This window comes from Scyliorhinus canicula, chromosome 26, assembly GCF_902713615.1.
Source record: "Scyliorhinus canicula chromosome 26, sScyCan1.1, whole genome shotgun sequence".
In the NCBI taxonomy this organism is placed as follows: Eukaryota; Metazoa; Chordata; class Chondrichthyes; order Carcharhiniformes; family Scyliorhinidae; genus Scyliorhinus; species Scyliorhinus canicula.
The window spans coordinates 17,172,095-17,195,294 of record NC_052171.1 but is presented as its reverse complement, the minus strand read 5'-3'; the positions used below and the strand labels follow the sequence as shown (position 1 = coordinate 17,195,294).

The window sequence follows — 23,200 nt, the reverse complement described above, 5'->3', positions numbered from 1 at the left end:
CCTGTGTAGTAAGGAGGCCCTAGAAGGAAGTCAGCCCCACAGTTTCGCACCCGAGCCCTGCGGAGGGTGACCTGTCGGGCCCCCGCCCCCTCTCCTGAATCTCTCCCTCCAGCCTTCAAATTAAAACCTCACGGGTCATTAATTTCCCACTCTGAGGATCAGTTGGGGTTATCGGCCTGCCATCCATGGCCTCACTCATCCCACGGTAAAACTGAGCACAAGTCAAGGCGAGAAGAAGGTGGTCTGGGGAATTTTACAGGCCATCCCTGCGTATAAACCTGACCAGAAGGGAGCTGGGCTGAGCTGAAGAAGGATGAGAGGAGGTTCTTGGGGCTGTTGGACTGTCTCTATGCAGTGAATCCTGTGTAAATAGTAATCCTTCCAGCCTTTTGTTCCCTTTGAATGCCAATATACTTTGTTGTGCAAATTCACCCAAAATAATTGATCATTTAACACAGTGCAAACGTGGCAGCGGAGAAGGATCAATGCTTTTGCACTTGTCTTCATGCACAGATTGTTTTCGATGCTAATGAGGCACCAGGGGGGCAATCTGAGCCTGACGTGCCTATCGGGAAGCTCACAGGACTGGGCGGAACCACTGACTTTGACCCTCCGTTGAGGTCAGTGATTAAACACAGGGTCCACGGTTTAATTTCCTCGGGTGGAATCGTGAGTGTCGAACTTGGCTTCTCCCTGGTGTCTGTTCGCAAGCAGCAGGGCCCACAGAGAAAAGCTGAGAACGTTAAATTAAAGATAATCATTCCAGCCCACGTGCTGGATTGGGAAATGCTAAGCTTGATGGATTCATATCAATGCTTAGGCAGGACTTTAGCTTTTCCAAGTGGCCTCGTTTCTATCTTTTATTCTGTAAGAATCTGCCAAACCAGGAAATGAGGACAAATTCATTTCGGTAAAACAGCAGTCATCTGAGTGGCTGCAGTGTGTAATGAGAAATGTATTAAATCTTTTGAAGGTAAAATGTGCTTACCGGCGCTGCATGGCTGCACCACGATTAAGTGATTCAATATTCCCCCATGGATTAATTTAGACAATGCACTCGGTAATATAATGGCCTCTGTACCCAGAATGTGGCTGACAAATGCCATGCGATGAAGATTAATGTGTTTAATTGTTGTGATGAAATCACAGCATAATCGCGGCGGTACAAGTGAACAGGATAAATAGCTTGACATGAGTCTTTGATGAATCAGTGTTGGCGTTGATTCCGCTGCCCGATATACGTGTTGTTTCTTTTTAACTTTTAACTTGAGGACGTCTCCTAGCAGGCATCACTGAAGTGCCAACGCAAGTTGGTTGTTTAAAGACGGGGGAATGTTGTACTTGTTGGAGGAGGGCGCCGGTTCTCAGGGGCAGAAAGGGGCATCAGCTGCCGTTGACCACAATCAGCCTGATTGGGCTGCGATTCGCTTTAACGGAGATCATTTCCAGACTGTCGTGTCAGTCAGCATGTGGCAATTATTTTCTGTAATTGGAACAAATGTACCAATTAGGCAAAGTTATCCCTTGACGCCCAATGCAGGGTTATTGAACAAATCCATATATGTCCTTGCATTTCCACTATAGATCTTTTCATTGTTTGCCAGGCGCCTGGGTTTGCAGTGGAATTTCAATTGGGCTGCTGTGCCCGTCGATTGTGGGCTTTCAGACTTGGAGTCGTGCATCAATTTACAACACCGGGATTTTGATTCCAGCCGCGCATTTACCTGTCTTGAAGCAGTTCATCCTTTTTGAGTGTCGTTGTGACAGGCCAATTTAAGACCCCCTATTGCTGATTAGAATTAAACCATTGATTTCCCAGGAGCAAAATAACAGTCTTTGCCCTCTTACATTTAAAACAACTAGGACAAAACGCTTCAGCAGATGGATGGCATCAGTGAGAAACAGCGTGTGACCTCTTCAAAGCTGACGAAGGAGGGGATTAAAAGAGAGCAGAGAAAATCAGTCTGAAACTTCATTTGGACTCAGTTCTCCTCCTGGAAAGGATTGGACTTTTGCACGCCACCCCTCAAAGTTGCATTTGGTCACAATTTTCTCACCGGAATTTACTTGGGGAGGCACCAGCAGAAAGCTGGATAACCGCGATACACCTGTTACCACCAGGTCCGCATTCAGCGCAAGCTACAGTCCATCCCTCTTTGTGAATTGCAAAGGTTTGAAGGATTATTAAAAAGGGCATTCAACAAGTTTCGTCTTTGCTGTTTGTGGCACCTTCTGGGCACCTGATGGAAGGACAATGTGGCAGTCCTCCCAGACACAACTGGCAACAGAGGCAACGTCACCTGCTCGGTCTTGTTGGCAAGATTGTCAGACAGAGAAAGGTTTATTCGCGAGGGCCTGAGCACCTGTAAGGTGCACAAAGCTCTGCTTCAAGGGTGCTTGCAAGCGTGGTATGAATGCACAGTTTTTACACCGACAAGACACTAGCCAATGACAGAGGAAAATGGTGACATTACCAGTGGGCCTAAATACACAGTCAATATGATCAGTGTCTGTACTGGCTTGGCAGGCGGCATGGTGGCACAGTGGTTAGCACTGCTGCCTCATGGCGCCGAGGACCCGGGTTCAATCCCGGCCCTGGGTCACTGTCCGTGTGGAGTTTTCACATTCTCCCCGTGTCTGCGTGGGTCTCACCCCCACAACCCAAAGATGTGCAGGGTATTGCCCCTTAATCGGGAATAGAGAATTGGGTACTTTAAATTTTAAAAGAAAATTCTCCAGTGGTCTTGGAAACAGTCTGCAACACTGAATATCCACCTCACATGTGGTTGCCTGTCACGGATTAGTCACCTCAGCCATTAGAGAAACTGCACAATATAGTAAACATCCTACTTTAAGTCATCCCGCTTAAAGTTGTTCTGATGCTAAAGTCGCCGCCGCAGTTGGCAGAGGCCCAGGCTGACGCAGGACACAATTCAGCAACCCCGTATCACGAGTACGCCCCAACTGTGCGGGGTCCGTACCAGGCGCCTGGCTGATTGCAGGTCACCCAGCTCGCTCCGCCCGCCCTTGCTGGGTGAGATGCAGACCTGAATATTTAAATGATCCTTACAGCTGGTTTAAATACCTGGATGCCAGATTCAACCGGCGCCCGGGACTCAATGGCCATGCCTGGGAGACCTTACCGGGGCACAGTATGGTACTGGTCCACACAAACGTGGACCAGGCACATTCGAGACCTCTGGGTGGTCGGGACAGGGCAGAGTGGCACTCTGACCATTCCCCCTTGCAAGGTAGAGGGAGTGGTGAGGGGGGAGCGGGGGCGTGTTCCCGAGGGCCTCCCCAAGGTTGGGAGGGTGACTGGGTAAAAAGAGCTTGGTGAGGAGGAGGAGGAGGGGGTGGCACCAGACAAAATGGCGCCCCGATCTGCCTGAGCTCGCCAGCAGGAAATCCCGCCAAGTGCGACCTCGACGGGGAGAACTCCCCAAGGCCAAAGAAAACTGCAAAGTGCCGTTGGATAGCGCCGCTCAGCAAAAGATACTCCAGACATTGAAGTTAGTTCAATCTGATTTATTGAACCAGGGAGATGTCGGGATAGGTTCTTTACACACAGAGAGTGGTGGGTGCGTGGAATGCACTGCACTGCCAGCGTGGAATGCACTGCCAGCAGAGATGGTGGAGTCAGAGTCATTAGGGACGTTTAAGCGATTCTCAGACAGGCACATGGACAGCAGTAAATTGAAGGGGTGTCCGTTAGATTGATCTTCGATGAGGATAAATGGTCGGCACAACATTCTGTGTCGAAGGGCCTGTACTGTTCTGTGTTTCTGTGAACCAGTAGCACAGTTAGCACAGTTCTCTGTGAGTTCGACTCTCTGCTAACCTAAGTGAGGTCTGACTGAACCAGACTAGCTCTTTGCCATGCGCTGGAGGTGTATACTGTACATTCACCCTGACTCACTCTGTCGATGTTCATCAGTGGAAAGAGGCGGAGTGTGAGTGCCTCGAGCCTTTTATAGTGAGATACCACCCCTGAGTGTCCTGCCTGCTCATTGGTCATGTCCTGTTCTCTGTGTTCATTAGCTGCCTGTCTGTGCCTGCCTGTATATCATTATCTGCATGTCTGCATATCATGACACTAGGAACAGCCAAGGACGTGTGGCAGTCAGTGCTGGAATAATCGCAACGACGGAGCTCTCGGGCGGCGATTAAGACGGGCGCACAAACACTGCAAAAATTTCTAAAGTGAGATAATTAATACTAAACTGCCCCTTCGCTGATCTACGCACGCTGTGCTGCAAAATCATTCAGTATAACAGCGTCCTCACAATCAGGCACCAGACAAAAGACAGCCACTGTCACCATGGTGACTGCTGCAGCAATTATATTTCTTTTTAACCAGTAGATAATTCTGAGGAACTATCAGCTTGTACATGCACTGAAAAGGCGATCACGAGGGAAATTCTGTTGGCCATTCATCACTGATGCATTATTACATGAAAAACATCCATCTGATATTCTAAGATGTTGAATAACATTAACCTTCTTGTACTCTCTGGAGACAGTGAAAATACCCCTGGGGAATCACAGTTTTCATTAGAAATTTGGCGAAATATGAAGAAAAGAACAGAATTTGTGCTGCACCTGGGGACTTATCGGTCACAAATGGGCAGGAAATATTTATTTCTTACTGTGCAATTCAATAAGCAGAGGGGTGCTGAGCCTGGTGCAATATTAACTTGCCTTCAAAGTCTGCCTTCATATCACTTGCAATACTGCAGAATCATCAGAGAGAGGCATGCCAGGGAGGATGTGAGGCCTGGGGCTGGTGCATGGCAGTGGACATAGAACAGGATGTAGAAACATGGGCCATGATTTCATCAAACAATTTCCAAGTGTCACTTTTGGGTGGGTTCGGTGCGGGTGCTTCCCGCCGGGTTTTTGGGTGAGATCTACACCGGTGTTCACCCACACTGGGCGCGATCCAACGGATAGGTTTCTAAGGGTGTGATCTAATGACCACGCTGTGCCCGAATAGCAGGCAGCTGCGTGTGGCACGGCCTGGCCATTGAAAGCCGGAAGACCCCAATAATGGGCGGGATCACTTTTCAGCAAATGTGCATAGTCGAGCGGGGCAGTAAGCCTCGCTCTAATATGCAGATTCCCGAGGTACCTGAGGCTTTTGGGATTGAACCCCTTTCGCCTCAGAGGCCTCGGGCTGGTGCCGTTCAGCACTGGTCCCCACTCACAGGGGCCAGAGAGGATGGCACTCGTGGGGGTCTCCCAGAGGGTTGGTGGCCCCCATCTGCATGCCCTTTGGGCAGGCTGGTGCTACCTGGGTACCCTGGAAGTGCCAGCCTGGCACACAGGCAGTGCCACAGGCACTGCAAGCTTCTCAGGTGGCACTGATGTGGTGCCAAAGAAATCTCATAGACAACAGCGGGACCAGCTGATCCTGCTGGCGGGCTGCCTCTGCCGCCAGAGAACCGCACAGTGGGTAAATCCCGCCTTCAGTCACTTTTTCGGGCCCTGGGGACTTTCTCACTGTGCTAACCCACGCTTAGAATTATTTTCATCACTGGCAAGACTGGCTCCTTCGAAATTGAGCTGCCATTTTGAAAGGGTGCCACCGATCTCAAAGTGAGCTTCAGGAACCCCCACACCACACCCATAGCAGTGTTATCCCTCACCCCTCCCCCCACCCCCCCTGCACACATGGACATTATCCATCCCACCCCCCCACACAAAGTGAGGACACCCTGCTATGGGATCGCTGAGGGCTCACCTTTTCAGGACATCCCCCCACTTGCCAGAAACCCCACCCCAATCAATCTTCCGTAGGCCACGTCATACACGCCCTACGTCCTCCTTTCATGGGCATGACCCCCTTGGGCCTTAACAGTACAACCCAAGGGCACTGGCACCCTGGGGATAGGACAAGAGAGTGCGCCTAGTTAGGGTGCTCTTTCAGAGGGTTATAGAACATAGAACATTACAGCGCAGTACGGGCCCTTCGGCCCTCGATGTTGCGCCGACCTGTGAAACCATCTGAAGCCTATCTGACCTACATTATTCCATTTTCATCCATATGTCTATCCAGTGACCACTTAAATGCCCTTAAAGTTGGCGAGTCTACTACTGTTGCAGGCAGGGCGTTCCACACCCCTACTACTCTCTGAGTAAAGAAACTGCCTCTGACATCTGTCCTATATCTATCACCCCTCAATTTAAAGCTATGTCCCCTCGTGTTGGTCATCACCATCCGAGGAAAGAGACTCTCACTGTCCACCCTATCTAACCCTCTGACTATCTTATATGTCTCTATTAAGTCACCTCTCAGCCTTCTCCTCTCTAACGAAAACAACCTCAATTCCCTGAGCCTTTCCTCGTAAGACCTTCCCTCCATACCAGGCAACATCCTAGTAAATCTCCTCTGAACCCTTTCCAAAGCTTCCACATCCTTCCTATAATGTGGTGACCAGAACTGCACGCAGTACTCCAGGTGCGGCCGCACCAGAGTTATATACAGCTGCAGCATGACCTTGTGGTTCCGAAACTCAATCCCCCTGCTTATAAAGGCTAGCACACCATATGCCTTCTTAACAGCCCTATTAACCTGGGTGGGAACTTTCAGGAATTTATGTACCTGGATGCCGAGATCTCTCTGTTCATCTACACTACCAAGAATCTTGCCATTAGCCCAGTACTCTGCATTCCTGTTACTCCTTCCAAAGTGAACCACCTCACACTTTTCCGCATTAAACTCCATCTGCCACCTCTCAGCCCAGCTCTGCAGCTTATCTATGTCCCTCTGTATCCTATAACATCCTTCAGCACTATCCACAACTCCACCGACCTTCGTGTCATCTGCAAATTTACTAACCCATCCTTCTACACCCTCTTCCAGGTCATTTATAAAAATGACAAACAGCAGTGGCCCCAAAACAGATCCTTGCGGTACACCACTAGTAACTGAACTCCAGGATGAACATTTGCCATCAACCACCACCCTCTCTTTCAGCTAGCCAATTACTGATCCAAACCGCTAAATCACCTTCAATCCCATACTTCCTTATTTTCTGCAATAGCCTACCGTGTGGAACCTTATCAAACGCCTTACTGAAATCCATATACACCATATCAACCGCTTTACCCTGATCCACCTGTTTGGTCACTTTCTCAAAAAACTCAATAAGGTTCGTGAGGCTGCCCGCCAGTGGGATCTACTGGTCTCCTCATTGTCAATGGGATTTCCCACTGCGCCCCTCGTCGCCGGGAAACACTTGTGCTGGCGTGGGACTGGAATTTCCCGCCGGCGTGAACAGCCTGTGAATCCCATCCATAGTTTTTTTGTGCTCTGACCGTACTTTTTTAATAATAATCGTTAGTGTCGCAAATGGGCTTACATTAACACTGTAATGAAGTTACTGTGAAAACCCCCTAGTCGCCACATTCCGGCACCTGCTCGGGTACACGGAGGGAGAATTCAGAATGTCCAAATTACCTAACAGCATGTCTTTAGGGACTTGTGGATGGAAACCGGAGCACCCGGAGGAAACCCACCCAGAAACCTTGGGGCCTCACGGTAGCATGGTGGTTAGCATAAATGCTTCACAGCTCCAGGGTCCCAGGTTCGATTCCCGGCTGGGTCACTGTCTGTGTGGAGTCTGCACGTCCTCCCCCTGTGTGCGTGGGTTTCCTCCGGGTGCTCCGGTTTCCTCCCACAGTCCAAAGATGTGCGGGTTAGGTGGATTGGCCATGCTAAATTGCCCGTAGTGTCCTAATAAATGTAAGGTTAAGGGGGGGGGGTTGTTGGGTTACGGGTATAGGGTGGATACGTGGGTTTGAGTAGGGTGATCATTGCTCGGCACAACATTGAGGGCCGAAGGGCCTGTTCTGTGCTGTACTGTTCTATGTTCTAAACAGGGAGAACGTGCAGACTCCGCACAGACAGTGGCCCAAGCCAGGAATCGAACCTGGGACCCTGGCACGGTGAAGCAACAGTGCTAACCACTGTGCTATATGCTGCCAATCCTTGTCTCCTGTGCGTTCCAATTTTGCTTTCTACTTTCCTGTCTTTCATTTCCACATTTCCCTCTCTTGTGCCTCCCTGCTAAAATTCCCATCCAAATGTCATACACTCAAGAGTTAAGGGTGGCAAGGAAAGATTTGTGGGAGTTGCTGGGCCTCTGGTATTGCGCACAGAGTTTCTGGATGGTTGTGGATTCTGGGGTCGCAGGCACCGCTGTTCAATATCATTAACTGCACATGTGGGGAGTGGTTGACCTTGGGTGGGGAGTTTAGAACGAGGGGTCATGACCTCTGGATGAAGGATAAGCACTTTTGGACTGGGATGAGGAAAAATATTTTCATCGAGAGGATTGTTAGTCTTTGAAATTTTGGAGCCCAGAGTGATGCTCTGTGGCTGAGTATTTCATGACAGAGAGCAGTAAATTGTTCCTGGACACTAGGGGAATCAAGGGATATGGTTACAGGGCAGAAAAGTGGAGTTGCTTTGAAATTGAGTAATAATCTTCTTGAATTGTGAGGGGGGGCTGAAGAAGCTAAACCTGCTCCAAATTCTTCTGTTCTTTAGCAGTGTTTCTTGGAAAACCCGTATCTCAGCACTTCCTTTGCCTTGCTTTGTAGGTCGAATGGCTGAAGAATGAAGAAGCGCTTGACCTTCAGCGTGATCCGAACATTTACACCACGGCAGAGCACGACCTAGTCATTGAGCAGGCGCATCTCTCCGATTCCGGCAACTACACCTGCGTTGCTTCAAATGTAGTTGCCAAGCGACGCGGCACTGTCGCCACGCTGACTGTGTTTGGTAAGAAGTGCAATCGTTTTGCAATATTTGGATGAAAGTAAGACTTGCATTTGAGTAGCGTCTTTCACAACCTCAGGACGTCCTGAAGCAGTTCAGAGCCAAGCCTTTGAAGTGCGGTGAGCGCTGTGAAGGACCCGGTGTGGCCGACTTGTTCATGAAAGAAAACTGTTCTGGGCCAGGGTTGAGAAAACTCCAAAGTATATCATGGAGTTCACCTGACCTACAACTGTTTATTGATTTTGGTTACGATGAGCACAAGGGCCTTCCCTTCAGGGGTTATTCAACACAGGCCTGAGGCACTTTTAATCAAAAAACATGCTTTATTCTACAAATTTAGTTAACATTTGTTAATCACAGTGAGAATTTTATCAACTACAAACATAAAGACCCCCCCACAGCTACAGTAATCTATGTCCTTAATGACTTCACCCTTGACTGTTCCAATTCAATAACAAAATCCAAGTAAAAACCTGAAACCCTTTTTCAGGTGGCCCAACACACGGCATTCATACTTATACAGCACGGTTGTTATTGATATTCTGCTCCCCGTCTCAAACAGTAGATTTGAATTCCTTCCGGAAAGCAATTTTTTCTTTTAAGTCACCAAGCAGTTTGGAAACAGCTTTCAAAATGAAGATAGAGAGACACTTCTTTCAACCTGTGCAGTTCAAAACCAGTCCAAATTCAAAACGAAAGTAAAACCCAGAGCCACAGCCCAGCTCCACCCACACAATGACATCACTGAAGCCATGTGATAAGACAAAAACATTTCTTGAAGGGCCACTCCCATGACAAAACCCTCACGCACACAGCATTGAAAAATAAACGAGCAGAAATTTGAAGTGTTGGTCGGCAGACTAAAACCAGGCGAACTGTCCTGCTCTACTTGGAACAGTGACACGGGAGCTTTTACACCCATCTGAGAGGGCAGGGGGAGCCCCAGTGAGCGTTTTAGGTCAGCCATTGTGGACTGAGATGAGGAGGGTTGTGAGTATTTGGAATTCTCTACTCCAGAGCATTGATGATGTTCAGTTATTCAGTATATTCAATGCAGAGGTTGATGCCTTCTTGGATACGAAGGAAAATGAGATAGGATGTGGTACTGGAAAGTGGACTTGATAAGCAGCCGTAATGTAATTGAATGGCAGAGCAGGCCCCAAGGGTCGAATGCCATCTGCTCTTGCTCCTGTCTCGCATCAAAAACACAATGGGCTGGATTTAACAGGTGACATGTTTCCCACCCCCCTCCCCCAAACCAAGAGGTCAGTTGAGAGCCCGCCCATGAAAAAGCTGGTTGTTTTCATCAGCTATTTTACACTCGGGGGAGGGGGGTGATGTTAATAGGCTTGTGGCTGCCCGTCCTCTGGCGAGGAAGAGCTGCCAGCCAATCGGCACCAGGTCCAAGCGGTGGCCACTCTGGGGTTCCAGCCTGTCCCCGAAGGAGAGGAGGGTGTGGATGCCAGGCTGAAGGGAAAGCCCAGGTATCAGCAGGACCTGGCTGACAGGCGAGGCAAGGGACTGAGGACCAGGTTTGAAAGGCCAGAGGGGTGAGGAAGGATTAAAGACAGGTCAAGACTTTGGGAGGGGAATGCCCTTCAATAGGCTCAGTACTCCACCCACTGCTCCCCACATCCTCCTGCCCAGTGAAAGCTGCCAGGCTACCCGCTGGGCCTGGGTCTTGCCCTGCCAGAGTTTAAATAATGGCGTGGGTGAGCATTCAAGTGGCCACAATTGTTCTCAATAGATCCAATGGCAGGTAAGCTGCCCAATGCCTTCACCACCCCCTGTAAAATTGCCAGGCCAGAGGTGAGCCAGAAGCAGCAGACAGGCCACATACTGAATTAAATGAGCCCCCCTCACCTACCCCAACCTTCAAACTTGCTGGATGGGGAGCGTAAAATCCAGACCAATATCTCCGACAGTGAAGCACTCCCTCGGTATTGCAGAGGAAACAGCTCGGGTTTCTGACGCAGGGCATGACGCACAATCTTCTAACTCAGAGGCATGAGTGCTAGGCTGTCACCTCGCCAGCAGCGGGAGTCAATAGTTTATTGATGTTCATCGACTTCACAGTGCAGTTGATAAGTCTCACTGATGTCCTTGTTTCAGTGAATGGTGCCTGGTCGACATGGACAGAGTGGTCACCCTGCAGTATCCATTGTGGCAGAGGCTGGCAAAAACGAACACGGACCTGCACCAACCCAGCACCACTCAACGGAGGAACCTTTTGCGAAGGGACCTCGGTGCAGAAGATTGTCTGCTCCTCGCTTTGCCCAGGTTAGAGCCTCAGCCTAAAGCTAAAAGAACTGGCTAAATTGCAAACATTGGGGTTGCTTGGCAGCCGCAAGAAGTTAATATAGATTTATGTCAATCTGATAGTTGTGAAGACTGGATCCGCGCAACAGACCACTGAGAGCGATGGGTATTGTCATTTCACTGAAATACCTTGTGCTTGATAGCCATATTATTGAAACCAATATAAAACAGATGAATTGAGCAATTTTAGCTCCTTTAAAGTAATAAATTAGAATGTTTTTTGAACTTGTGCAACAATCAAAAAAGCTTGAAGTGGGTGACGCTCAGAGAGCTGATATAAAACCCAGCCAGCTCCCTTCCATCATCATTACAATCAGTGGAACTCTCAGCATTCAGAGGTCACAGAGTGGTAATGAAGGAATAACAGGAGAAAGGGAGAAAAACACAGTTAGCCAGTCAGGTGGGTGGGGGGAGCCTTCATCAGAACATGTTCGAGACGTGACTGGTTTGAAACAAATGCCAGCAGCCGGGAAAAGGGGAAGGAACCAGGGGGGGAAGGGAAGGTGGCAAAAAGGGACGATGGTGCAAGGCAAAAGAAGATGGTAATGGGACCAGCAAAGAACCAGCCAGAGTTTACAGAGCAGATGTGTGAGGGGAATAGCAGATTCACCCGCCAGTAGCCCCCATTCACAATAACGGGGAAGAAACTGCCATCTGAAATGATTGAACTTGATGTTCAGCCTCAACGGTTGACAATAATTGGTTGGTCTGTAAATACCTTTAGATCATAGAATTTACAGTGCAGAAGGAGGCCATTCGGCCCATCGAGTCTGCACTGGCTCTTGGAAAGAGCACCCCACCCAAGGTCAACACCTCCACCCTATCCCCATAACCCAGTAACCCCACCCAACACTAAGGGCAATTTTGGACACTAAAGGCAATTTATCATGGCTTATCCACCTAACCTGCTCATCTTTGGACTGTGGGAGGAAACCGGAGCACCCGGAGGAAACCCACGCAGACACGGGGAGGATGTGCAGACTCCGCACAGACAGTGACCCAAGCCGGAATCAAACCTGGGACCCTGGAGCTGTGAAGCATTTGTGCTATCCACATTGCTACCGTGCTGCCTACTCATTTCTCATCCTTCACTTTGGACTGTTGATAGATATTAAGATTAGAACATTCACGAGTGTCAATTCACAAGCTAAAAGCATTTTTCACTCATAATTCTTCCCGATCCAGCTGATCTGCTGCGAAATAGTTTGATAATGAGAAAATACTATGTAGTTGGTGCTCTGATTTAAACTTTGACTTGTTTAAAGGATGAGACTTTTAATAGACTGCATCACCAACCTTCTGTCCACGAATTCAGTTTGATTTCAAAGATTACTTCTGCCAGATATCTGTCTGGAAAAAGTTTAAAAGCCGCCAGTCACACTCGTACATCAGAATTCAGAGATCACACTTTGTGTTAGAATAAAAGCAAAATTTTCTCCTTGCAATTTTTTAAAATAAATTTAGAATACCCAATTATTTTCCAATTAAGTGGCCAATTCACCTTTTTTTTGGGTTGTGGGGGTGAGACCCACGCAGACACAGGAGAATGTGCAAACTTGACATTCTTAACCAATTTTACTAAGACACGAGACGAAAGTCACTCACTTTCCGCTGATATTTTCTGACTTTTCACGTCTGCGAGCTGGATTTTCAGCCGCCACCGTGGCTGCGCCCCCTCCCCCACGACCCGCGCGAGGCCATTTTTCCAGAGGTGACAAATCAGTGATCCAGACAGGCTTAGGCTTAGTATCCTTCCCTGTCTGGGTGCAGCGGCAACCACAGGCCAGTGTGTGGTTCGTGTCTTGCCCCCACCCCACAATGTTGGCCCGGTGGCAAAAACCTTGTTTAATTTAAACTTTAAATGATGAAACACTCACCTACCTTTGCATCCTGCTGCTGCTTTAAAGCCGTAAGGCCTCTCCTTTAGTTTGGCGGAGAGCCCATTCTGCGGCCATTAATTGACCACTCCATTGAGTAACTGTTTGCTTCTTGGTGTAGACTTCTGACCTTTATTTGAACCCGAAGATGGGGTCAGAACCCACAAGGGCGACCAGTCCCCCTCCCCCCCCCCAGCCTAGAGAGACACCAGTAATTAGTGGAACTTAACAAGTAGCACTTCCTAAAGGTAGTGAGGACATGATATAAGCAGTTTCCTTCCGTTCGGATTGAACTCCGCGATTTTATACAACTAAAGACACCAGCTCTGGTGGAGCTCAGTGCCACTGTTTGGGCCACTTGCCCAGAGGGTGCATTCTCAACCCTCCTTAAAGGGGCAGGCTAGATTACAACAGGACATCACAACAATGCTGCCATCAGTCCAGGGGCAATGGCAGAGGCCTGGACATGGTGGATTGGTCATGCATGCAAATCGTCCAAAACCCATCAAACCCTTTGCTGATTTGATAAAAAAGCCATCTTCACATTTTCCTGGCACGTCTGGACAGGGCATTGAGACCTGAGACCTGACCCATTCCTTGGAGGGGAAGGTGGGGTGTAGCCTTGGTCATGAACTTCCAGGATCCCACATTGTTTTCCATCGTGCTGTACATTTGCCCGCAACCAAGGCCTCCACCCTGGCGAGGCAGGGGAATCAATGCAAAGGGATCCCGTCCCACATCCTTACCAGGAAGCCCACCCTTTCTCTGGATCCCGGAGTGGTATCTGCAGGCAGAACCTGAATGCTCCCTCTGACCTACCATCATTCCCGCTCCTAGCACTGGTCCAGCAAAGGGCAGCACGGTAGCACAGTAGTTAGCTCGGTTGCTTCACAGCTCCAGGGTCCCAGGTTCGATTCCCGGCTTGGGTCACTGTTTGTGCGGAGTCTGCACATTCTCCCCTTGTCTGCATGGGTTTCCTCTGGGTGCTCCGGTTTCCTCCCACAGTCTAAAGATGTGCGGGTTAGGTGGATTGGTCATGATAAATTGCCCTTAGTGTCCAAAAAAGGTTAGCTGCGGTTACTGGGTTACGGGGATAAGGTGGAAGCATGGGCTTAAGTAGGGTGCTCTTTCCAAGAGCCGGTGCAGACTTGATGGGCCGAATGGCCTCCTTCTGCACTGTAAATTCGACGATATCTTTGGCCAGAGCCCCTTTATTGTTCGATTGCACGCGTTTGTTGCTTATAGGAAAACACAACCAATCAAAGATGCTGACGGGATGCAGAAAACTCTTCCTCACTTGCTGCTGAAGAAACTTTAGTTGTATAAAATCACAGAGTTCAATTCGAACGGAAGGAAACCGCTTATATCATGTCCTCACTACCTTTAGGAAGTGCTACTTGATAAGTCCCATTCCCTTGCCACTTCCCCAGGACCCTGCAATTTTCTCCACAATGTTTTGAGATTGGGAGTCATTGCAAATTGTTTTTTTGAAGAGTATATTTTGGTTCAAGTAAAATGTTAAAAAGAAACACTTACCTCGCTAAGAGCACCACTCGCCACATATTCTTTCAGGAGTCATGGATTGACTGCTCAGGAATGAACACACTATAGTTTTTTTAAATAAATTTAGATTACCCAATTATTTTTTCCAATTAAAGGGCAATTTAGCGTGGCCAATCCACCTACTCTGCACATTTTTGGGTTGTGGGGGCGAAACCCGCGCAGACACGGGGAGAATGTGCAAACTCCACACGGACAGTGACCCAGAATCGAACCTGGGACCTCAGCGCCGTGAGGCGGTTGTGCTAACCACTAGGCCACCATGCTGCCCTAACACACTATAGTTGACATCCAGGACACTGACTGCAACAAATGTAAAACATTCAAGAGGTAAATTGCCCAATCGAAACTATGAGTCAATGCTCAAACTTTGTACATGCAGTGACAAAAGTACCGTTGATTTTTGTCCGAAGCGGAGAAGCCAGTTAATTAAACAATGGCATTGTCAGTGTTCCAAGTGTTTACGTGACTAGATAAATGGTCCGGAGACATGAGTTCAAGTCCCACCCGGGCAGGTGAGAAATTCACATTCAATAAATTAAATCAGCCTGGAATAAACATCCGGCATCAGAGATAGAGATCATGTCGCCGCTGGATCTTCATAAAGAACCAGCTTGCTCGCTGATGCTCTTCTGGGAAGGAATCTGCTCCATCCTCACCCAGTCTGGCCTATATGTGACTCCAATCCACACAATGATGTTGTTTCTTCTTCCGTGCCCTCTGTCCAGAGGAACTATCATCCAAACAGACTGCAGTGTTTCAAGAAGGCAGCACGCCGGCTTCTCAAGGCTCAAGTGGGCAGGTGTAACAAAGGCTGACCTTGTCATCACGTCACACTACCATCCAGTACATGAATTTGTTTGTAACATTTGGCCCTTGCTAAAAACATAGAACATTACAGCGCAGTACGGGCCCTTCAGCCCTCGATGTTGCGCCGACCTGTGAAACCATCTGAAGCCTATCTGACCTACACTATTCCATTTTCATCCATGTGTCTATCCAGTGACCACTTAATGCCCTTAAAGTTGGCGAGTCTACTACTGTTGCAGGCAGGAGCGTTCCACACCCCTACTACTCTCTGAGTAAGAAACTGCCTCTGACATCTGTCCTATATCTACCACCCCTCAATTTAAAGCTATGTCCCCTCGTGTTGGTCATCACCATCCGAGGAAAAAGACTCTCACTGTCCACCCTATCTAACCCTCTGACTATCTTATATGTCTCTATTAAGTCACCTCTCAGCCTTCTCCTCTCTAACGAAAACAACCTCAATTCCCTGAGCCTTTCCTCGTAAGATCTCCCTCCATACCAGGCAACATCCTAGTAAATCTCCTCTGAACCCTTTCCAAAGCTTCCACATCCTTCCTATAATGTGGTGACCAGAACTGCACGCAGTACTCCAGGTGGGGCCGCACCAGAGTTATGTACAGCTGCAGCATGACCTTGTGGCTCCGAAACTCAATCCCCCTGCTTATAAAGACTAGCACACCATATGCCTTCTTAACAGCCCTATTAACCTGGGTGGCAACTTTCAGGGATGTATGTACCTGGATGCCGAGATCTCTCTGTTCATCTACACTACCAAGAATCTTGCCATTAGCCCAGTACTCTGCATTCCTGTTACTCCTTCCAAAGTGAACCACCTCACACTTTTCCGCATTAAACTCCATCTGCCACCTCTCAGCCCAGCTCTGCAGCTTATCTATGTCCCTCTGTAACCTATAACATCCTTCAGCACTATCCACAACTCCACCGACCTTCGTGTCATCTGCAAATTTACTAACCCATCCTTCTACATCCTCTTCCAGGTCATTTATAAAAATGACAAACAGCAGTGGCCCCAAAACAGATCCTTGCGGTACACCACTAGTAACTGAACTCCAGGATGAACATTTGCCATCAACCACCACTCTCTGTCTTCTTTCAGCTAGCCAATTACTGATCCAAACCGCTAAATCACCTTCAATCCCATACTTCCGTATTTTCTGCAATAGCCTACCGTGGGGAACCTTATCAAACGCCTTACTGAAATCCATATACACCACATCAACAGCTTTACCCTGATCCACCTGTTTGGTCACCTTCTCAAAAAACTCAATAAGGTTTGTGAGGCATGACCTACCCTTCACAAATCCGTGTTGACTATCGCTAATCAACTTGTTCTTTTCAAGATGATTATAAACCCTATCTCTTATAACCTTTTCCAACATTTTACCCACAACCGAAGTGAGGCTCACAGGTCTATAATTACCATCTTTGCACACAACTCAACAGTTCAGTTTTAAAGTTTGTCGTTATCGTCCCAAGTAGTTAAGACACGAATCAGGCTTTCCTCCTCAGCGTGAGCTCCATTTCTAATTTTATTAAGATCCATTTGCAAAGAAAAGACAGCTGCGTCCTTCACAAGTTGAATCTAGGCCAGATTTGTCATTTGCAATGTGCCAGACATTTTGTCTTAAACCTCTCTTTGTTAATCATTTGATCATAATCTTCAAAGTGTATTCATAGAGGAGCTCACATCTGCTGAGCTATTGAATTAGTGCAACACTTTTTGCCATCAAGATTTATTGTTGAAGTATTGGGGAAAAACGTCCTCTGTAAAGATGCACTAATTTTTAGGAGACTTGAGCTTTAATTCAAGACATGATTAGGTTGTCTGAATTTATTCTGTGGATAAGCAAGAATCCTTAAAGAGTCAGCACTCGACACTCGTTTCCGTGTGGAGGGTTAACCATGTTAATCCTGATTATAATCAAAACCAATAGAAATAGAGGAAGCTATTCAGCCTTCAAGCCTCTTCTGCCATTCATTGAGATCATGGATGATCTGCATGCTAACTTCGCCCCGTATCCGTCAGTACCTTCGGATAACAAAGACCTATTAATGTCAGGTTTCACTTGGCAGCACCGTCCCCCTCCTAACTAGGCAATATTTTCACAGAGCAAGAAAGTAGCCCTTTATTAGTTACTTAAATAGCTCATTTGGCCTCCTGTTGGGCGGCCAGTTCTGCAAACTTACCTGCCACTGGCAAAATGGCATCAGACACTCCCTCCCTGCATTGTTTTGCCAGCCTGGCCAAACTAGTCTGTGCCAATGTTCATACTCCACCTGAGTTTCCTCTCGCCTTAATTCAGCTTTCCCAATCACGAGCTTCCCCTGAGAAACGTCTGCGCTATTCATCTCAAATACTTGTTGTGACAGAAAATTCCGCATTCTAACCATGCTCTGGGTAAAGACGTTCCTCCTGAATTTCATACTGAATTGATTAGTGGCTATCTTAGATTTATTACCCCAAATTTTGGTCTTCCTCCCCAACTTGAAACATCTCTACTTCTGCCCTGTCAAACTCTGTCGCAATGTAAAAGACCTCAGCCAGGTCAGTTACAGTCCACAAGTATGAACCTTGGGTGAGTAAGGTATCAGAGACCCACCCCGCGATGCTCCGAGCCTGACCGGCCGAGTTCCTGACGGTGTGGGTTACATGTGCTTCACACCATTTGTGAACTCGGTGTGGCAGCTGCAGACTCACCCCTGGGCCGTCACAGTCGGAGAAGGACCGATCGGAAAGCAGCGGTGGGGGGGGGGGCTTCATTCGAGGCTGGGGGCACTGTGTGAGGGTGGTCCGGGGCGGGCGAGCAGTCGGAACGAGGCACTACTTTGTCGGTCCAGGTCCGCAGGGTGAGTCCGCCATGGAGCAGGCCCGGCTGCTGCAGGCCGCCACCGTGCCCATGCGCAGCCTCGGAACCGGAAGTGCTGAGAGCCATATTGGCTGCTGGAGCTGCAAGTTCTACGCTGTCCCCCTGTTCGTTCCCAGCAAATGGAGTCGGTGATCGTTTTTGCCAGTTTTCCTGGCATAAAACACCTCCGTTTTCATGCAGCTTTGTCTCCAAAACAGAGAATTCAGTCCCATATCAGAAGTAATGCACGGTAGATGGTGGGGCTTTCAAGAGATGGAGGAGTTATTTGAACTTTTGCTTACTGGGCAGCATGGTGGCACATTGGGTAGCACTGCTGCCTCACAGCTCCAGGGTCCCAGTTTCAATTCCAGACTCGGGTGACCGTGTGGAGTTTGCACTTTCTCCCTGTGTCTGCGTGGGCTCTTTCCAAGGGCCGTTGCAGACTGATGGGCCCAATGGCCTCCTTCTGCACTGTAGAGATTCGATGATTCCTCAGACTCTTCACTGAGAAAAGAAGCCTCAGTCTGCAGTCTTTCCAGAGTAGTATAACCCCTCAGTTCTGTATCATGCTGCAAAGCCTTTCGCACATTGCCCAATACCCCTCATGTTTGAACATGTCCGTTTTGGCTAATTGTGATCAACAAACAGGTGAGAAAATTAATGATTGCCCACGTCTGCCTTTACAGCCCTTTGCCTTGACGAAAACAGCTGGCACCACTCATAAAAACTGCTGTCTGGACAGCATCACAGAAGAATGTTCTCTCACTTGATCTTTCTGTAACTGAATTGTCAGAAGTAAAACATATTTCTGTTTATTCCTTGTGTGGGATGAAGTGGACGGTGGCTGGGAGCCTTGGAATGGCTGGTCGGTCTGCTCCTCGGAATGCGAGCAGCAAAGAGTCCGTGCATGCGTGGCTCCCGAACCGAGGTATGGTGGAAAGCTCTGTGAGGGAGTGAACCAGGATTCGGAGAACTGCACCGAGGGGCTGTGCATTCAAGGTACGGAACAACGTAGCTTTTATCAACGTAGCTGCCGTATTTCATTAAGCTGCCGCAAACTGAAACCCCCTTCGTCACGCTGATTTGGCACTTAAGTCAGCAGGAGTTAGTTCAGAGTCAAAGACGACTATGAAAATTAATGTGAAATGTATTGAGGTGGATAGAAAACTGGGTTGGCAGAGAGGAAACAAAGAGTCCTTTAATTAATGGGTCCTTTTCAAATTGGCAGGCAGTAACTAATGGGGTACCACAGGGATCGGTGCTGGGACCTCAGCTACTCACTATATATATTAATGATTTGGATGAGAGAACAAAATGTAACATCTGAAAGTTTGCAGATGATACCAAATTAGGGGGGAGGGTGAATTGTGACGAGGATGCAGGGATCCTACAGCAAGATCTGGACAGGTTGGGCGAGTGGGAAAATCCAATGGCAGATGCAGTATAATTTGGATAAGTGTGCGGTTATTCATTTTGGAAGCAAAAACAGGAAGACAGATTACTACCTGAATGGTTGTAAATTGGGAGAGGGGAGTGTGCAGTGGGACCTGGGTGTCCTTGTGCACCATTCGCTGAAAGTAAGCATGCAGGTGCAGCAGGTGGTAAAGAAGGCTAATGGTATGTTGGCCTTCATTGCGAGAGGTTTCGAGTATAGAAGCAGGGATGTGTTGCTGCAATTATACAGGGCCTTGGTGAGGCCACACCTGGAGTATTGTGAGCAGTTTTGGTCTCCTTCTCTGAGGAAGGATGTTCTTGCTCTCGAGGGAGAGCAGCGAAGGTTTACCAGACTGATTCCAGGGATGGCGGGACTGTCATATAAGGAGAGATTGACTAGATTGGGATTGTTTTCGCTGGAGTTCAGAATGAGGTGGGATCTCATAAATTCTAACAGGACTAGACAGGGTAGATGCAGGGAATCCATGTTACCAATGGTGGGTGTGTCCAGAACCAGGGGGTCATAGTCTGAGGATTCAGGGTAAACCATTTTGGGCAGAGATAAGGAGACATTTCTTCACACAAGGAGTAGTAAGCCTGTGGAATTCATTACCACAGGAAGTAGGGGCTGTTTAGCACAGGGCTAAATCGCTGGCTTTGAAAGCAGACCCAGGCAGGCCAGCAGCATGGTTCGATTCCCGTAACAGCCTCCCGGAACAGGCGCCGGAATGTGGCAACTAGGAGCTTTTCACAGTAGCTTCATTTGAAGCCTACTCAAGGGGCTGGTTTAGCTCACTGAGCTAAATCGCTGGCTTTTAAAGCAGACCAAGCAGGCCATCAGCACGGTTCGATTCCCATACCAGCCTCCCCGGACAGGCGCCGGAATGTGGCGACTAGGGGCTTTTCACAGTAACTTCATTGAAGCCTACTCGTGACAATAAGCGATTTTCATTTCATTTTTGTTTCAAGTAGTTGATGCTAAAACTTTGAATATGTTCAAGAGGTGGCTGGATATAGCACTTGGGGAGAATGGGATCAAAGGCTATGGGGAGAAAGCAGGATTAGGCTATTGAGTTGGATGATCAGCCATGATCGTGATGAATGGCGGAGCAGGCTCGAAGGGCCAAAAGGCCTCTTCCTGCTCGTATCTTCTACGTATCTATGTATGTTTAGAAGAACAGGAATCTCCACAGTGAATTGCAGCCAATGACAAAATGGCAGTTCACGTTTCTCAGATTCCACCGTCACACAGGTCTCTCGTGGGGCTGACTTGTGTCCTTCGCATTTCCTCAGTTCGAAACCTCAATCCCACACATTGCTTGCTGGCCCATTGCTTTTTTGTCCACATCGGCTGTGTGAAATGCTTTACAATGTGCTTTAGGCAATATGAAGAAACAACAGTGTTTGCTTCACTTGACATTCATCAACTTCTGAGCAATCCCGTTCTTATACCTGCTTGAGTTTTTTTTTCCCACTGGCTGTCACTTAGGTGCTTTGCATCGACATAGTAATCTGAATTGACAGTACTTTTAAAAATTAATATTTTCAGTGAGTTTCTCTTTTATTTCTGGTGGTGCAAATGTTAAGCTTCCCTAATCTCTCCTCAAAGCTCCTTCACTTCTTTGAGGATGATACAGCTGAAACGGATGGTGGTACACCCTCTGTTATCCCTGAACTCTGATCATTATCTGCTCAGGATTCGTAAATTATTTAAACTGTTTAAATTATTTGCTGTGACTAGATTTGCCTTCCCCTTTGTGCTTTTCTCATTTCCCCAGCATCCACGCTCATGTGAAGGGAATTCACAAGTTTTCTACAGGCACATGTAGATAGAACAGTACAGCACAGAACAGGCCCTTCGGCCCTCGATGTTGTGCCAGGCAATGATCACCCTACTCAAACCCACGTAACCACCCTATACCCGTAACCCAACAACCCCCCACCAACTTACTTTTTAGGACACTACGGGCAATTTAGCATGGCCAATCCACCTAACCCGCACATCTTTGGACTGTGGGAGGAAACCGGAGCACCCGGAGGAAACCCACGCACACACGGGGAGGACGTGCAGACTCCGCACAGGCAGTGACCCAGCCGGGAATCGAACCTGGGACCCTGGAGCTGTGAAGCATTTATGCTAACCACCATGCTACCGTGCTGCCGTGTTGTAAAAGGGTGGTAAAAGAAGGGTGGGGCACATGCGGGCAGGTACTAAATGAGCACTTTGCATCTGTCTTTGGCAAGGATGAAGTTGTCAAAGCCGTTTGCACCCATCTAATGACTTGGGAACACGGTGACTGTTGCCTCAGCAAATGCAGCCTTTAGTCACTGGGACTGGACTGGGATTTTGAGGGTACAGGACTATATTTGAACCGAGCTGATCCTGCTGTTTATGAAGAAAGGGAAGGGAAGCTCCCTCATCCTTTCCAGCAATCGGGCGGTGGATCGCCTGCTGCTGAGGATAAGAAGCCGAGCTCAGTGATCCAGTGGCAAGTAAACATGAGCATGTGCAACACTGCATTTTAATCATTGGTGGCCAATCTGCGCCTGAGAATCATACAAAGATAAAATTAATTTGAAAGCTTGGAGCTGGCTCAGTGACTAAAACCAGGATTGAGTTATCCCGAGCAGAGGAATTCTGGGGCTGCTGACTGACTTGTGCTGATCCCTGATTTACCCGTTGGCCTCATCCAAGGAAGTGAGAAAGAAATTTTCTTTCTGGGAATTCAGGAGAAACACCTTCATGTTCGGAACATGGAACGTGGAACTCACTGCCACAGGGAGCAGTTGAGGCGAATCCAAACAGGTGCATTTCAGATGAGCATGTCAGGGAGAGAGGAGTAGAAGGAGATGTACTGATGGGTTTGACCAAGAAGAATACTCTGCTGAATGGTCTGTTTCTATGCTGTCAGTACCCCCTCGGAGTTCGCACGACTGAGGGGCCAGCAAGCTTTGAAGTACAGGCTTCATGATGCTAACCAGACCCTCTGCAGAATAGAATAGACATTTGGGCACGATACTGAATGGGTCCAGATGCTGCCAACGCAAACACACAAGCTCACAAGGGGAGGCAGGAAATAAACGGAGTGATAAAAAATGAATCAAAAACTGCACCTGCACCCACTTTGCAAAATAAATCTTCACCAGCTCTGTTTCCCGTCATTCTTCGCTTCGGAGCGTGAAAGAAGCTGCACTCACTGCCAACGCTAGCGGGCAGAGCTGCTTGCCTCGAGGTTTGCTCGTCGTCACTCACTCACAGGTTTGAAACCGCAGTGTGCCTTTGGACACTTTGGTCCATCCACTTTGATGAGTTTGCCAGATTGCCGTCGAGGGTTGCTGGGCGAGACACAGGGGAAATATGAATCCTGTCAATCACACTCCATGGAGATGTGCCTCCTGCTGGCTAATCAGACACACACGGAGCTACTGTGAGCAACTGCAATCCACACATGACCTATCCCAGCTGGTGTAAAGTTACAGCAAAACAAAATTAGACCAAATTGAGAAATAGCATTTGCATATAAAGCTTTTGAACACGTACTATTTAT

At 48.2% G+C, this 23,200-nt stretch overlaps 1 protein-coding gene and 1 long non-coding RNA gene across 7 annotated transcripts in view; one reads left to right on the top strand and one right to left on the bottom strand.

Moving 5' to 3' along the window:
* LOC119957330 (netrin receptor UNC5D-like) overlaps positions 1-23,200 on the top strand; it is a 464,604-nt gene that overhangs the window by 362,075 nt on the left and 79,329 nt on the right. For all 6 annotated transcript variants that reach the window (XM_038785226.1, XM_038785223.1, XM_038785222.1 and 3 more), the window contains 3 exons: positions 8,608-8,788; positions 10,898-11,065; positions 19,053-19,217. In XM_038785226.1, coding sequence (XP_038641154.1) covers positions 8,608-8,788; positions 10,898-11,065; positions 19,053-19,217 — 514 coding nt within the window. The remainder of the gene's footprint in view (positions 1-8,607; positions 8,789-10,897; positions 11,066-19,052; positions 19,218-23,200) is intronic.
* Positions 1,111-23,192, bottom strand: LOC119957331. The gene is made up of 2 exons (XR_005458782.1): positions 22,767-23,192; positions 1,111-1,483 (listed from the first exon to the last, which is right to left on the bottom strand). It is a non-coding gene; the product is annotated as an uncharacterized LOC119957331 (long non-coding RNA).